This window comes from Coloeus monedula (assembly GCF_965178545.1).
Source record: "Coloeus monedula genome assembly, chromosome: 2".
Classification (NCBI taxonomy): Eukaryota; Metazoa; Chordata; class Aves; order Passeriformes; family Corvidae; genus Coloeus; species Coloeus monedula.
Genome location: NC_138782.1, coordinates 40,515,066 through 40,531,401, shown reverse-complemented (window position 1 = coordinate 40,531,401; position 16,336 = coordinate 40,515,066). Strand labels below are relative to the sequence as shown.

Here is a 16,336-nt window from a genome sequence, read left to right as displayed (position 1 = left end):
TGCATGCCTGGGAACTGTTGTCCTAGAGGGAATGCATGAGAATAAATTCCAGGATGATATTTTTGCAGAGTTCAGTATGACAGTGTTTTGGGGTATTGCAATGACTTTTTTTTCCCATGAGCTGTACTTTAGTCCTGGATTTTTTTTTTTCAAGTGGGTTTCTCTTCATCATCCAGAGCAAGTTACCAAGTTGGAGAGGATGAGTGGTTTTTGTTCAAGGTGGCCAGATTAATGAAGTGTTAAATCAAAGGATTGTGTCAAGATGGTGTCACATCAGCAGTACAGTGAATTTCACTGTACCTTCCCCTCCCTTTTCCAATCTTCAGATTGTTTTGTGCTCGTATGAAGGTGCATGTAGCCATACTCATTGCCTGGATGTTGATTTGTAAGTGAATCACCCTGGCATAATCCACCATGGCCACAAAATAATGTGTGAAATTCAAGAGGACAGTCAGAGTAAGAAAAATCCTCTCTAGATATGTAATCCGAAGATTTTTTTAGGTTGAAGTTAAGAAATTAAATCTTAAATTCTTAAGTACAGCTCTCTGTCAGAATGCTGTAGAAGGAACCAAAAGTTAATGATATGAAAAAAAAGCTGGGCAGAGATTAGAAAACAGAACAAAAAACCTAATTGTTTTTTAACAGAAATAAAAGGCTTTCAAATATTTCTGCTTGGTTTTTAATGAAAAAGAGGTTTTAAGGTACAACTCCTTTGAAAAAAATATTTCACAATTGAAGCAAAACTTCTCAAATGCTGCTTATATTAGCCTGAGAGTGAGACAGCTGCAATGTTTTCAAGATACTATGGAGTTTGTTTTTTTACTTGTTTTAGAATGGGAATTTTCTGGTCTCTTCAGCTTTTGGATGAGAAAGTCATGACATGCCCAATTCTAATTACGTAATTGCAAAATCCATGTTTAATGATAACCAGTTCCAGTGTGTCACACAGCATGGTAGTGCTGCTTTTACTGTGGAACCTTTCTGGCAAATTTTAATTTCATGCAGTCTTTTTCTTGGACACTTTCATTGTTGTTCTTTTCCTGCACTCTCAGAATGAGAAAGCTAAAATCTTTAGTTATTTTCAGTTATATCTGGATAACAGAAGTCTGTTTACTCCTGCACATTGCTGTCATTGTCTTGGGTTTGGCACTGCTTTGCACCAAAAGATCACAGTGTGTTACTAAAAGGGACTGGACTGAATGTCAAACTACAGACCAGCTGGAACCTGGAATAGCATTTCTTTTCCCTGGAGAAAAGGAAAACTCTGTGTGAGCCTGTCAGCACATAAGGATGTTCCTGTCCATCTCCACAGAAGTTTTTTTCATAACAGGAGAACTGTCTTCCAATGTATCTCAACAAAAACCCAATTCATATAAAAACCCAAATGTAGATGCCTTGTAAGAGATGGAAGGAAAAGTGTTGTGTATATCATACTTTGCTTTATTGCATCCCTATTGTTGTTAGAATAATCTCATGCTATTAAAGAATAAACTAAGAAGCTTACACTGTATAAACCAAACTGAGCTCTCATTTTCCTTCAATTACATTGGATTAGTAAATTAGAGTAAATGAGTAAAATCCTTCTACACTAAGAAGCTTAAAAATGGAGGCAGATAATTTATTTTTTAAAAAAAGTAATTTCAGACTTGTATTGTACGAGGAGAGTAGTGTGCTTGAAGTAGATTTTGGCTTGTTTTGAGTTTGAGCTAAGAACCCAACTGTAGTAGGAAAAGAATGGAGTTGTTAGTGAGGGACAGAGTCTTTTTGCAGTGACAGGGGTTTTGCCTTTGTTTTCAGGATTTCCTTTCAGCACTGAAGCCAGGCTGTTCTGTTCTGCACTATGAATTCTATTTTGCAGTAACAAATGATGTGGCGAGTTTCTGGGAGCTGAATGCTGAGACCAAACCATATTTATCTCTCATAGCTAGAGAGGTTTCAAAACCAACAGCAAATCTGTCCTGTGTAATAAGTCTGTCTTAGGTGGGTCAAGAGCTCTCACAATAAAGTTTCACCACATGCATTTTTATTCGTTATTGCAAAACTCTAGAGCAGAAAACCTAAAATACAACAGGCTACACATGAAAATGCATCTTAGTCACTTTTGTGACAGAAAATAAACAAGTTTTTTTGCTGTCATTACTCTTAGAGTTCATACCATGATGCACAACTGATTTCAGTCTCAGGAAAATGAATCATTCTCAGGTAATTTTATGACTTCAGGAAAATAGTGTATCTAAGGATGTGTTCAAATAAACTTTTTTTGCAATGCTTCATGTGGTTTTAAACAGTGAATGCTTTAATGCTTTTCCTGTAGAAACTGCTTGTTACTGCTCTTTTAGTTTATCTGCCATCAGCCTTTGCAAATGGTTTTACTGTTCCCGCTCAGTCCTGAGGTGCACAGTTTTCTCAGTGCTGCACGTTTAGCTGCAGTTTTGTTCAGCAGAACTTCCATGTTATATTCCTCACATCTGCATGTCTTCACAACAGCAGCCAGCTCACATGAGATGTAGTGTGCCATTCTCTCTCTGCCTTTGCTCCATAGCAAGTGCCTGAGTTACCAGACAATGGATGTGAACCAGGAGCTGCTTTGGACCCCAGCGATTTATGGCTGTACTAAGCCCTCCTGCTGTAGGATGTCTCTCACACACACACTTTACCTATTCTTAGTCAAAGGGTGTATGTTGTTTATTGTTTATGAAATGTGTATCTGCCTGGTTGTTTCCCCAGATTTAGGGGGCAGTTGTTGATTCACAGTGAACTGAAAAAGGTAACAGTTCTGGAACCATTTGACTCCTAGGAAGACCTAGGTGTATTCTGTCAGAAGCTGTAGCTGTGTTCCTATGCCCATCATTCTGCACCTGATGAGGAAGGAGGTAAGAGTGGCTGGAGAGCAAACCTTCCCATTCTGCTGGTGCAGTTCCTGAAAGAGTCACTGGTTATTTGGCTTCTGAACACATGTATGTTGAATATTTCATTGTCATTTTTTCCTTGGTGACAGCTCAAACTATGGTGCTATTGCTGATAACTTACTTAAATATTCTCCTTGTCTGAGAGAGAATGACTTATTTCCGTTGTATTACTACAGTAAGCACATAACCTGTTTCTCTTCTTGTAGTTTCTGCAGTCTATGATTCTACCCTTAATTTTAGAAATAATGAAAATCCAACATTGCTGGGAGTTCTAAATGGAAAGAAATATCATGCAGATTTATATGTAAGGCAAGTAATCCATATCTTAATTCCTTTTTAGGAGTGTGTACTTGAAATCACAATTGGTTAAATAAGGGGATGTTTTCAAGTGGGTAACAGAAAGCAGATCTCTACCAACCTGGCTTCACAGACCTTCAGCTAAAAATTCATTTCTGTTTCTGGTAAAGTTCTGTGATTATAAGTACATGAGGAGCCCATAAATGTCTACAGAACTTTTTGTTGTTATTTTTCTATTCATTTGCGTGTCTGTTAGCTCAGCAGCAGCAGTGGGGCCTCTTTTCACTCAAGTGGCCTGAATACCAAACACCAACCAAGTGTTCAGGTGGAGCTGCTTTATACCTGTCTCTGGCACAGGAGTTCCAGAGATAGTTCCAGCACCTCTGGTGGAGGTCGGGCTCAGGACTTTTCCTATCTGCTGGTGTAGTTGTTGATGTATTTGACTGCTGCATCCTCCCTACCAAGAAGGGGGTTGTTTAATAAAGAAAACATTACCTGGATTCTTTTTCATTAATGTTTCTATAAATTACAAATACCCCAATGGCTTCCCATGATCTTAATGGAAAAGAGCCAATTCCCAGGTGAGGTTCTACCAGCAGCACCTATGCTACAGGCACCCAGGGCATGTGATGATGTAGGGTTGGAGCACAGGAGCCTAGAAGTGATGCTGCAAGTGATCAGGAGTTTATCATAACCCCTTTAGAGCTATAGTCGACCAGTGAGCTGGTCCTGTTTCTTTATCCTGGATACCAGCATGAAGTGTAATAGAGTGACCTTTTCTTTTTACTTCTCCTTTTCTGCCTGTTTGTAGAAGTATTTTTTCAGAACTGTTTTTGTCCAAGGGTAAAAAGAAAGTTTCTCTTGATTCCTCTTCCCATGTGGTAGCTCAGCCTAGTGTCCTCGTGTTTGGTGTACACAGCCTGGCTGGATGGCATTCACGGAGCCCTGCCTGTGTAAGTCAGCTCCAGCAGAGCAGAGGGCTTCCTCTTGCTGTTTCTTGCTTTACACCATTCCAGCCTGCTGCAGTCAGTCTGGCAGAGTACAGAAATTGCTTTTCATGACTCAGGGTAGCTGTTTGCCTATCCTGAAAAGCTCTTACAGGCAGGGTAAACCTCATGGCTAAATTTGTTTTGGCAGTTAGTTGGAGACTATCACAAATTTCTTCAAAATCCTCCATATTTGCTTGTTGAAGTGCTGAAGGTGTTGCACAAGTTAAAAAAGGTGAAAAATGTAGTGAGTCTCCTGTCAGATAATCTGTATAACGCAAGTGCTGTTCATGGAAGCCAAAGTATTTAATATTGTTCAATTTCTGTTGTTTACCATTGGCAGGCGGATTCCACTAGAGGACGTCCCAGAAGATGAGCAGGAATGTTCTACCTGGCTCCACAAACTATATCAAGAAAAGGTTGGTTTTTCTGTCAAGACAGCACTTGTGAGCCACTAGTGCTCAGTTATTTATAGTGCTAGTAGACCTTTACAGTGTGCATGTGTAGTGTCCTAATTTGGAGGCTTGGGGTGAGTTGGTTTGTTAGGTTTTCAGGGTAAGTGCTCTGTTTCTCTATGTACAAACTGATCTTGTGCTGCCAGTCGTGTTTGCTTTCATTTTGTACATAGAGCAGCAAGAAGAAAGCTTAAACAAGCCTTTCTAGAGCAGTTTTAAGACTCTTCTTTAGAAAGGTGCATAAGGATACAAAAATCGAAACTGCCTTCTGACTGGTAGAAAGACCCCTGTCCCCTAGAAGGCACCTTCTAAATCAAGAACTAATTTGTGGGCTGAATAAGGTATTTTCTTTAGTGTCTTAGAATTTTTGTCCCTTGTTTTACCCTGCCTTTTTTACCAAGACAAACATCCAGCACTAAAAGGACATGCTGATAAATTGTTTTCACACTGTGGGTATAGAAGGCATGCACTTAAGATTCCTAATTTCATAGGATGGGGAGAGAATAATAATGATTGTGTTTGTAGATGACCAGTGGGGTTATTTTTTTCTTTTTTTTTTATTTCCCTGCAAATGCTTTCATATGAATCCTTCAGTCTTTTAGAATCTGTTTCTTCTGGGCTGTTTTTATGAATATTGGAGACAGCTGTTGGGGGATGTGCTTTTTGAATGCACACAGCACTCCCATTTCAATCAGTGGGAGTCATAGGTATGCATGGCATGAGGGCCTGGCAGTTCACTTTGCTTCAATACCTTGATCAAAGTTATGTATTCCGACTGGAATGCAGCAGTGCTTTGGATTTAGAAGTGACAGAATATAGCTATCCTCTGTTTCCCTTTCACTGGGACAGCAAAATTCTGCTGTGCCATCTGTCGTGCTCTACCCAGGACACCACGTTAGTATTTCTGTATCGACTCTGCCCTGGCTGTTCTGTTTCAAACCATGACTGTTTCCGGTGTCATTCATAGCTCCTCTAAGCAGCTTGCTTACAGGAATGTGGAAAGTAAATGTGTCTTGAGAGCTCACTTGTAGATCTACTCTCTTCGCCTCTGATCCCCCTTCTCACAGTTTGTGCCAGTGACCCCCGATTGAGGCACAACCCCCAGCCCCTTTGCAGAAAGGCAGGATGTTACCCACGGGCCCTGCTTGCTTTACAGGCATGTACGTGCAAATGGTCCTTTTGCTCAACACTGCAGAAGTCCACTTTCTGCTACTATGACTTTGTAGCCCTGTTTCATGTCCCTGAGAACTATTCAGACATTTGCAAGACAAGAACATAAATGTGAATGTGGTGATTGTTTTCCTGAATCCTTTATTACATCGTTTCAGTTATTCACTTCAAGATTTTTGTTATTCCCTCTTTGGCAAACACTCAGTTGCTTCTAGTGCAACCAGAGTGTACATCTATCCTTCATAACATTATATTATACAATATATCATAGTATTCTTTATATCTGTTCTTCATGACAACTTCATTTGCTGGCTGGTTAAATCTCTGGCTTCCTATTTAAGTATAGGAGTGAAGTTTTACATCAAGGAGTAAAGTATAGTGTGTTCAGTTTTCCATTCCACTAAAACCTTTTTTGGTTATGTGGAGTGTTTTTGATTGATTAAGGTTGAGGGGGTTGTTTGTTTGTTGGTTTTATTTTTTTGTTGGTGATGGTTTTTGTTTTTCTCTGAAGGCAGCATGCTTCTCTTTCTCCAGCTCTTTTACGTTAGTGAAACTTACTTCATTGCAGTCATTCCTGGTTTACTGAAGCCCATGTCTTTGTAAAATCATACTGGCAGAATATAGAGCAGGGACAACTTCTTCCAGAGTTCTGAGATGATAAAAGCCCACCTGCAGAGTAAAAATACAATTTTGTTTCACCTTTCTGCCCTGCATCTTAAAAAGATAATAGGCTCTTAGGTCGGATTACAAGCAGCAGTGCCGCCCAGGTGCTGTTTCCAACAATTAATTCTGTTTCAGATTATCTTCAGTCAGGAAATATTTATGATAAAATATAAAAAATTGTTATTCAAAAGGTAGTAATTCATTGCAAGATACACACTCATCTCCTGCTTTGTCTGTTTTGGTTGCAGTGCTTCACTTGCTGTTTCAAAGTAAGACAAGGTGTGCGTGCTGCTGCAAAGCAGAGACCCTATTTTATCATGCATTATGGTTCCCTGTGCTGTTGCTTATTCTCAATGAGTTTAATAGTTTTGCAGTAGTTTCCTAAGACTCACACATAGTGTGCTGAATTAGGCTGTAGTAGCATGATTTAGTGGTTGGAGAGTACTGAGGTCAAGGTCTGTGCTCTGAAGACGATCAGGATTGCAGAGCTGTTGGACATGGAGAGACATGACTTTTGGGGTTTTTTGTTTTTTCCAATTTATTTATTTCCCCATATTGACATTAGTAAAGGAGTGAGAGTCTTTGAGAAAAGCTTATTCCATTGGTTTTTACCTCATTGTCTGGTCTCACCTACATGTACCTCAATCTGAGATACTTCTCCCTGGGAGCCCATCGTGTTTATGTTCTTGCTACTTATCACTTCATTCTTTGGCTTAGTCACTGCTGCAAACACAGTTGAACAGAGTCTTGCCAGATAAACAGTGGCATTGTGCTGCTGCTCTAAACCAAACACCGTTCTCCTTCCTTTTCCAGGCTTACAGTAAGTACCATATCCATGTGCTTCTTCCTCACTGGAGGTGGATTTTGTCCTTCCACATATGGCCAGCACTATATCAGTTAATTCCAAATTATGGCAGAGGTTCAGTTTGAGTTGCACATTGCCTTTTCTTTTTATTTCTTTCATTTTTTTAACTGCCATTGCTAGAAAGGCTCCCTTTAACACAGACTGTGTTGAGGATCTCATTGCCAGGTCAGAAGAGGTGATAATGTAGTAGTCACAACTCTGCTAGTCCTTGCATGTTTGTTTTCTTTTTTTTACCTCCTTACGCCCTCAGTGCCTGAAATAGAAGTTCTGCTTGAGAATCTTAATCCCCATTAAAAAGAGAGCAAGCGTCTAACTTTTCTTGCTTGTAAGAGAAGCTTGGAAAAAAGGGCCTGAAAATATATGCAGAAATGCCCTAGGGAATCAGCAAAACATAACTGAAGAGGAGAAGTGTACAGAACTCCAGTGTTTGGGAACAAAGAATGTATTTTTGGATACTCACTCTTTGTGGGCTTCCTCATGAAGGGGCAGCTGCATACGTCTGCCATCAGACCTCCTGGTGGGAACAGGGAGGAGGAATCCAGTTAGCCTCTCACAAGGAGATGGATGTTCCCTGATTTCTCCTCACTGCATTACCCCTCCCCCACCCTGTCTGAAGTAACATAAGTTCGGTGGGGGCAATAGAGGGAGCATGTTTCCATGTCAGAATGTGATGCCTGCGTGGATGGAATTTATTACAAACTGAGAAAAAGCTCTGTATGCAGAGGAATGAAAGGAACCTAATGTGGGTAAGGTGATTTTGGGAAATGTTGAGGTGTATTATGTATTTAAAGCCTGACTTGCTGGTGGATGTCATAGGTACCCTTGAAAAGCTGACAAGACAGATAAACATGCAGATGTCTTTTGCAAGTGGATGTATTTAAGGGTAAGGAATTGTAACTGAAGAGCTGTTCCCCACAGCAGTGTGAAATGTGCTGGGGACGTTGGCCTTGACATTGTTTGCCTGTTGTATATGTTTTCCATCTGTCTCAAGCCTCTCAGTGAGGTATGGTCTGTGGTTTTGCTGCCCCTCACGCCGCGCAGAGCCAACAAAGAAAACCCTGCTGCGCTTGTTTCAAGCAAGCCTGTCCTGCTCTCGGTAGTAGTAGGCCCTCTAATGGCAATGCCCAGTAATAGTCGGGAATTCTTCGCTTTCCTGGGTAATACCACTGTTCGGAAAGCTAACTGTACCTAGTAAATTCAGTTTACTGATGATGAGTAGCTCTGTGTTATAAACAAAAGTCTTCACTGCACTGTGAAGAAAACGTCATATGCTGTGTACTCTGTTGAAGATGGCTCAGTAATTGGCCACAGTGATCCCACTACAGTCCAGCTCACGAGTAAAACACTCACAGTTTTTCTAAGCTCAGTAAAGAGACTGCAGTGCTTTAATTACTGCATAATCCCTTAAAAGCTGAATGTTCCCTTTGAAATAGATAAAATGGTAACAGCTTGTAATTGCTCAAGTTGCTATTAAGCAAGTAAAGAATTGTTTGTGTCAGCTGGAGTATAAGTAAGTGTAAAATCATAGCATAGTAGAACAAATAGTCTTTTGGTTGATTAGTCTTGGCTTTGCTAGAATTTTTAGAAACCAAAAATCCTTTCTTTAAAGAAATATACTTCATTCTGACTAAATTAAGGGGGTTTTTTATGTCAATCTAATGCTACCTTCATTTATTAACCTTTTTTTTTTGTGATAACACAGATTAATAGATAACAGATTAATAATCTTTGCTTTTAAACAAGGAGAGAGGGGTTTTTTTTCCCCTACCCTCTTTCGATATCTTGGATTGATGAGATCACTAAAAGCAATGCGTTTCAGCCATGTGGGCTCTGGAGGAAGGTACTGAATTGAAAGTCCTCTGTGCTTTAAAAAACAGATGCTACAAAACAGAAAAAAACAACCCCTACTCCATTATCTTCCTTGTATTATACTTAGAGTCCTTTGCTCAAAGCTAGTGAGAGCTTGTGCACTGTTTGCACACTCAGCTGCCTGTGGAGAGGTTCAGCACCCAAACTTCCTTCCACAAGCTTCATGAGAACAAGGTGAGCAAGACTACATCCGTGGGACAAAGACAGGAGGGGGTGGTGTTCTTTGGAGTGTGGGACGAGATGGTGTCTGGTCACCTTTTCTGACAGGTCTGTGGGTACTGTTTGAGAGCAGTGGTTGGAGAAAACATGAGGGAACAGAGGATGCTGCTGAGTAGGTAGCCCAGACACTTCCTTGGCTTACCTGCAGTACTTGAGCAGTGGCTGTGGCTCCTGCAGGAGGTTCAGCAGTGATGTTGGCATTGCTGCAGGACTGTACATCCCATCATCCCTCCTGTTTTCCTAGGCTGTTATACTCTCCAGGTATGGCATTTTTCAGGCTGCTGTGTGTAGGAGAAAGAAAGTGTTCACATATCAGTGTATGCTCCGTTTTTTGTTTCGGGTTTTTGATTTTTTTTTTTTTGACTCTGTGTTCATTGACTTCAAAGTACAAGCTTTCCAGCCATCAGCTGGTCTTTGATCTTCCCCTGTGGTTACAAGCCTCCAGAAGGAGGAACATCAAAGCCAGGAATGGCTAGTTTTGTTGGCAGATGGGGATTTAATTGTTGCCCTCCTTTGTTCTACTAGGATGCATTCCAGGAAGAATATTACCGCACAGGAACCTACCCAGCAGTCCCTATAATACCGCCCCGTCGACCATGGACACTTTTGAACTGGCTTTTCTGGGCCTTATTGCTGCTATATCCTTTGTTCAAGCTGCTCATCAACATGATCAACAGTGGCTCATCACTGACACTGGCTAGTTTTGCATTTGTCATTATAATAGGTAAGTTTACTGATGTGAAAAGATTACTTACAGCATAACTGTCCAATAGGATTTATTGAGACTTGCTAAATATAAAAATGACTTGTGAATTCAACAACCCCATCCAATATGTCCACTCTGAACCAAGTTAAAAAGATTCTTTTTTTGTTTATTTTTGTGTAGTTGGATCATTTTTTGTAAGAGCTGCATACCAAATTTTCTATTTCTGTGGAATTCAGGACTTCTCAGTGGGTTGCCTACAAAAGGCTTTCTTTTCTTGTGTTGCTGTGTTCTACTTTAAATGCTTAGAAGAGAGGCACAAGGATAATTTATTCCTTTGAGAACGCTTTTGTCTAATCATAGTTTGATGTGTCACGCACTGGTAATCCATGAACTCGTGATTTAAGCACAGCCTGTTGTGACCATCTACTCTGACTTACGTAGCACAGGGCATGGACTGTCACAGGTGATTCCTACAGTTCCTGTGGCAGTTCTGAATTGCCTTGGTTCGTATTTCAATTAATATGATATGTAAGAGGAGGAAGGAAAACAAAACAAGGAGCTGGCCCAAAGAAAGGGAGGGTGATCTCATTTGGTGTTCTTCATGGAAGCAGGAACCGGGTCAGTTTGGCAAATTGCATCATATCTGGGTGTCTGTGCTTGTGTGGTGGTTTGAAGAGCAAGTTGCCTTCCAGAATAAGCCGTACATTTTTAAAGCAAATATTCTCTGTGATTGCACTGACCATCACAGGTATTTATGACTTCATCACCTTCATGTCCGTGTATATTACAACCAACCATGGAAACAAGAAACAGAACTTCACAGTCTTCCTAGCTCTGAGAGAACTTGGATACAGATCTGACTTAAAAAGCCATGTCCAGAATAGCAACACAGAGGAAATACGAAAACATGGAGCATTTTCTTGTCTCAGAAGTGGATCTTTGCTCTCTACCCAGGAAATTTTTCCTAGCACATAACATTTCTTTGCATTCTCAGAAGTCTGAATCTTGAGCTAGACAGGTTAACTAAAGTCCTTCTGGCCACCTGTGAAGAGCTTGATGTGGTAAGCACACAATATTATTTTTGAGAAAGTGCCCACCAAAACAAATGCTGTGTCAAGCTCTTGTTGATGCTTCTTACAAAGAAAATTGGAGAAGGAACAATTTGTGTATGTGTGTGTTGCGTGCAGGCAGGAAATTTCCTTCATGATGCTTTGAGCCAGAGGAAGGAAAACAAGGATAAGGTCCAGCATAATAGTTGGTACCTTAGGTGGGCAGGGTAGAGGAAAAAAAGAAGGGGATCCTGTGCTCTTGTCTTCATCTGGAGAAATTGCTGGTGCTTGTTACCCTGGGAATGCTTTGTGTAAAATGTGTAAGAATTCCTTGGAGCAGCAACTACAACTTAAAAGCTTCTTTTTCCACCCACCTTACTTGTTGGAAGTCACAGGCAGTGCCCCCTTCCCCTTCTCTGACTGGTGAAGAGGATGGGAGTATAGAGTGAACACGGTGGTTGGGGTGTGCTCAGGAACGGGAGGTGATGGGTTCCAATCCCTGTCACTGACAGAGAAAGGTGGATCAGCCTCCCCTGTGCTCCTGTTCAGAGTGGGTAAACAGCAGTGGGTGGGATGAGGTGTGACACCATTGCAAATGCTACTGCCTGGCAGTTTGCTCAAGGGGACATTTGTTCTGCATTTGGGAGAAATGCTGGCATAGTCTGTTTGGTGCTAGAATGTGGAATGATGGCCTAATGGTGCACTGAAATGTAGCTGTTGCAAAATGGTTTGAATTTCTCATCTTTCCTTCAGCATTTTCCTCCTAATTCAGTTTCTCCACTCAGCAGACTGGTTGGTTGGGTGCCATTCCAAAGTGCTTTATGCCTTGTGTACCCTCCATAGGGAGCCTCACACCATTATTCAGGTTTTCTGGAGTTTAACCTCAGGGCCAGCTGCTCTACTGCTTGGTATTGTAGCATTTATGATGCTTTTGGATTTAGCCCTCTTTAATTTAGATGAGTGACACCACACCACTCACCCTCCACCCCTAAGTGTAATACAATCTTGCCATTAGTCACGTAGGTCATGTCTTTCTCTATCAAGAAGTGAGAGAAAGAACCTGTAAAGGAAAAAAGCTATGATACCACCAAGGACAGACAGCAAGAATGCCCTTATTTTCATTTTTTTTCCCTTTTTCTTGCTGTCTTACTCCCCACTTAGCTTTCTTCTGCTTCAAGCCACAAGGAAAGGTTAATAAGCAGGCTGCCCTGAGTCATCTCTTGAATGCAGTGATAATCCAAAGGATTTATTCTCAGGTTATCTGTAACTCTGGAGCTACCAGAAGACTACAGCAGCAGCCTGCTGCCAGAATGAACAGCAGCATTGGGTGTGAGCTCCCAGGCTGCCAAAGCCCAGCAGAACACCTTGAGGGTGTGTGATGTGCACTGCTGCCCCATAGACACCTGCCCCACCTGTGGGCTGGTGCAGCTTGCAGCTGGTGCAGCACCTCTGTGCTCAGCAGCAGCTCAGTCCTCACTCCACACGTGGTGTGACCAATCCCAACGTGCCCGTAATTGCCTGGGATTTGCCCTGCAGTGGAGGACCCATAGGAGGGGCTGCTGCCCGGTCAGACTCAGCCACCTTTTGCTGATGAGCAGGAAGTAAGAAAGATGATGTCACTTATTAGCAGATAGCAGCCACTGTGGAGAGAAGAGAATCCATGGGAGTGGAAGAAAGATCAGCCATTAGTCAAACCAAACAAAACGCAGAGCTGGTCTCTCTCGTGGTCACTTAAAACTGGATGTGTCATTATGTGCCAAGGGAGCAACAGTTACCTTAGTATGTTACAGTCTGTTTCTGTTTTACTATATTCCTTTAAAACCAATGTTCTTGCTAGTTGGGAATAATTGGTCTCTTTCTGTGGAAGCAGAAAAAATCCTCAGCCCAAGCTGTCACACTGACTTCAGTAGCCAAGAGCTGAGTTTCTGTAGCAAGGCCATTCTACCCAGACTGTGCTTTGTATCCCTAGGGGCATCTCTGTCATGAATGTTCTGGATGTAGTGCAGCCATCTGTTGACAGAGGAGCAACCAGTATTTTATTTTGCAGTTTGTGTCCAGCTTTAGGCAAGGGCTCAGAGGTGGCTCCTGCAGTGGCTGGGAGACAGCAGTGCATGGACACCAACACAGCTTGGGAGGTTGTGGCTCTTGGTGCCAGCTGGAACTGTCTGCCCAGCACAGCCAGTCTGCAGCAAAGCAGGGAGGAATGTGTTTGCTGTCTTTCTCAGTGGGAGTGGTAATTGGTACCTGGTGGCTTAACAGTGTAAAAGGAAGGTTTTTTTGTAGACTGGAGGGATTTATCAGATGATAAAACCAGCTTTTCCCATTTTTCCTAGCAGACCTTTTCTCACTGTTTGTAACTGAAGCACATGGGTAGTGGTTTGGTTTTTTTCTATGGCACTTTGACAGCTCACATGATACTCCAGGATCAGGAACTTTACTCCCTAAAAGCCCTTTGTAGTAGATTGCTGGTTTTAAGGGTGGGTTTCAGTACCTGATACAGGTGCAGATAAGGACAAAATTAACTTTTTGTGATAGAGCAGAGTAACTAGAAGGTCCTTTTACCTGGTACCCTCTGCATTGTTTCTAGACTGTCATTTGTCCTTTGGATAGTTTCTGCTTATTGTGCTCTCCAGTAAAACACTGACTGGCTTGTAAGTAACTGGCTGTTCAGGTGGAAAGAGCCGTAAGAAAAATGTTCCACTCAAGCTGGAGCAGAAGGACTGTAATCCCTCAGACCCTGAGATGTAAAGAATGAATAACCAGTGTGTGTATGGTTCTGCTTGGTTCAGCTCAAACTCTTTCAGCCCTGTATAAACAACATCTCCTCTTTGTACTGTGAATGCTGTCCCCTTGTGCTTTGCTGTGCAGCAGTTTGGCTGTTTATACTCCCAACAATCATCACACTGTGCTCATACCTTACTGCTGGACTGGGACTGGAAGCCCTTTGTGAGACTACTTGAACCAACACAAGGCAGTCACTGCTCCAGAGGATAAATCCTCGAGTAGTTAGAGGTACAAAAGTGTTTTGAAAACCAGCTTTAATTTCACAGGACACATGGAAAGAGATTTAGGTACTTAGCTCACAACAGCTATTTAAAACTTGGTGCTGATATTTTGGTGCTGAAGCAGTGAGCACATCTGTCAAATGTCAGTATCTGTATTTGACAGCAGCTTCTTTTTTTTCTCCTCCTCCTGCTTCCCCAGTCTGATTTGGCTTCAAAGAACCAAGTGTTGGGTTGCCTTTCATGTTTTGATAACTTGTGTTGAGGAGGACACCCACCCTCCATGCTCTAGAGGTAATTTATTATAAAGCTGTCAACAGCAGTTAAAAGGGGAATGTTTGCAAAAGATGAGAGGGGTTTTAAAGGGAGCAGCAGCTCTCCCATGTTTAATGCTAAAAGCACAGTGGAAGCTGGGCTGATGGCACAGGGCCAGGTGCTCTGTGTCAGTTCTAGGCGAGAGAAGTGTTCCAGCTGAACCGAGTGCAAGTAGCAGTGAGCCAGCTCCGATTCCATGGGAGCTGCTGTGTGTGTGCTGTGCTCTGTGTGCATGGGATCACCCTGCAAACCTGGGCACGTCACAGTGTGCAAGAGCAGAGTGTGGACCAAAGGGCTGGAGCATGATGTGACCTGGGCAGCGAGGCTGGCAATGCCTGTAGGCTGAGATGAATGGAAGGTGAGGAGAGGACAAGCCAACAGGGTTGTAGGAAGTTTTAACACAGGATACAAACCATGTGCAGGATCATGCCTGTGTTGATTCTGCCTTCTGGTGGAGCTGCCAGAGTCCGGGCTTTCAGCCTGGTGCCTAGAAATTGGGGGTTTGGGGTGGGTTGTTTGCTTTTTTTGTGTGATGCTTGTTTCTTCTTCATAGTATGTAGGATAGGCCCTCAATGGAAATGTCTACCATTCATACACTTTTGTTGTTCAAATCTTAATTTCAATGCATAACCTATATAACACAGGTGCCTGCTGTGCTGTTCATAGCACTTGCTGTGTGGTATAAAGGCAGGGTAACAGATGAGAAAAAATCCTGAGGTGTAAGCGAAAAGGTGGAAATCCTTTGAGCTAAGGTTTTGCTGAGGGCTGAGATACTACGTGTGGAGGTGGTGGTTTTCTTGGCGCTAAAATGTGTTCCAAGAAAGAGATTACAGTATTGGCTCTCCTGATTGTGTCAGCTCAGCCCTCCTTGAGCCCCTGGCACTCCAGCAGGCAGAGCAGGTCCTCAGCAACTTCCTACATCTTCTGGATGCTGAGTACTGGTGGGCAGAAAGATGCAGGAGCTCAGTTACCTGTTTGCCATGTCAAGCAGCGCACAGATGCTTCAGCCGATAGCTTCTCTCATGCTCTTCTCAGCGTGGACTTAAACCCTCACAGCTATTAAGTTAGACACTGCTGATTAGTTACTGCTTGATCTCCCTTTCTCCCCTTTCTTGAAGTAAAAACCCTGAATTTCCCCTTACTACAGTTGTGTGTAAAACAAGAAGTGAATGGTATCACTCAGGAAGTGCAATGGTATCACTCGGGTCTGCACTGAGGCTCCAGGAGAGTTGTGGCGAGGAGGCAGTGCAGGGACAGGCCAGTGAGGCAGCCCAGCCTTACCCCACTTTGCTTCCACAACCTTGGCAAACATGAGTAGTCCTCTTCTCCTTGCACCCCACCTCCCCCAGGGTGCTGAGGGCTACAGGGTGAAACGGGGACAGAAGGCAGTGGCAGCTTCTGCCAGGGAGCAAAGGAAGAAAAGAAGAAATCTCAACTGCTGAACTAGTTGGTTTGTGGGTCCAGGCACTGGCATTCTTGGAACGGGATGAAATCTCCAATATGGTGTGTGGTTGCTGTAACAGCTGCTCTTATTTATGCTCTGTGTCCATCTGCAGATGCTGTTTCTATCCCTTGTGGTTAAAATCTTAATGATCTCATGCTTACTATTATGTTATGATCCCAGACTACGGCCTACATGTTGGATCTTTTTCTTGTGTTCCCCAGCTCAGGGCCAGTTAAATGTCAGAGATGGTATTCTTTCTTGTCTGTCTGTGAGTGAAGCCCTTTGCTTGTCTCACTGGTGTGTGTTTCTATTCATGTGCTGACAGTGGAGTGTCAGTGAGTGCCCTCAGAGCCTGCTCCCTTTCTGGGCTGTTGACTGCACAGCTCT

At 42.5% G+C, this 16,336-nt stretch overlaps 1 protein-coding gene across 5 annotated transcripts in view; it reads left to right on the top strand.

Annotated features, from left to right (window-relative positions):
* Positions 1 to 16,336, top strand: part of AGPAT4 (1-acylglycerol-3-phosphate O-acyltransferase 4) — a 76,169-nt gene that overhangs the window by 55,999 nt on the left and 3,834 nt on the right. For all 5 annotated transcript variants that reach the window (XM_082277218.1, XM_082277220.1, XM_082277217.1 and 2 more), the window contains 3 exons: positions 3,116 to 3,218; positions 4,536 to 4,611; positions 9,959 to 10,157. In XM_082277218.1, coding sequence (XP_082133344.1) covers positions 3,116 to 3,218; positions 4,536 to 4,611; positions 9,959 to 10,157 — 378 coding nt within the window. The remainder of the gene's footprint in view (positions 1 to 3,115; positions 3,219 to 4,535; positions 4,612 to 9,958; positions 10,158 to 16,336) is intronic.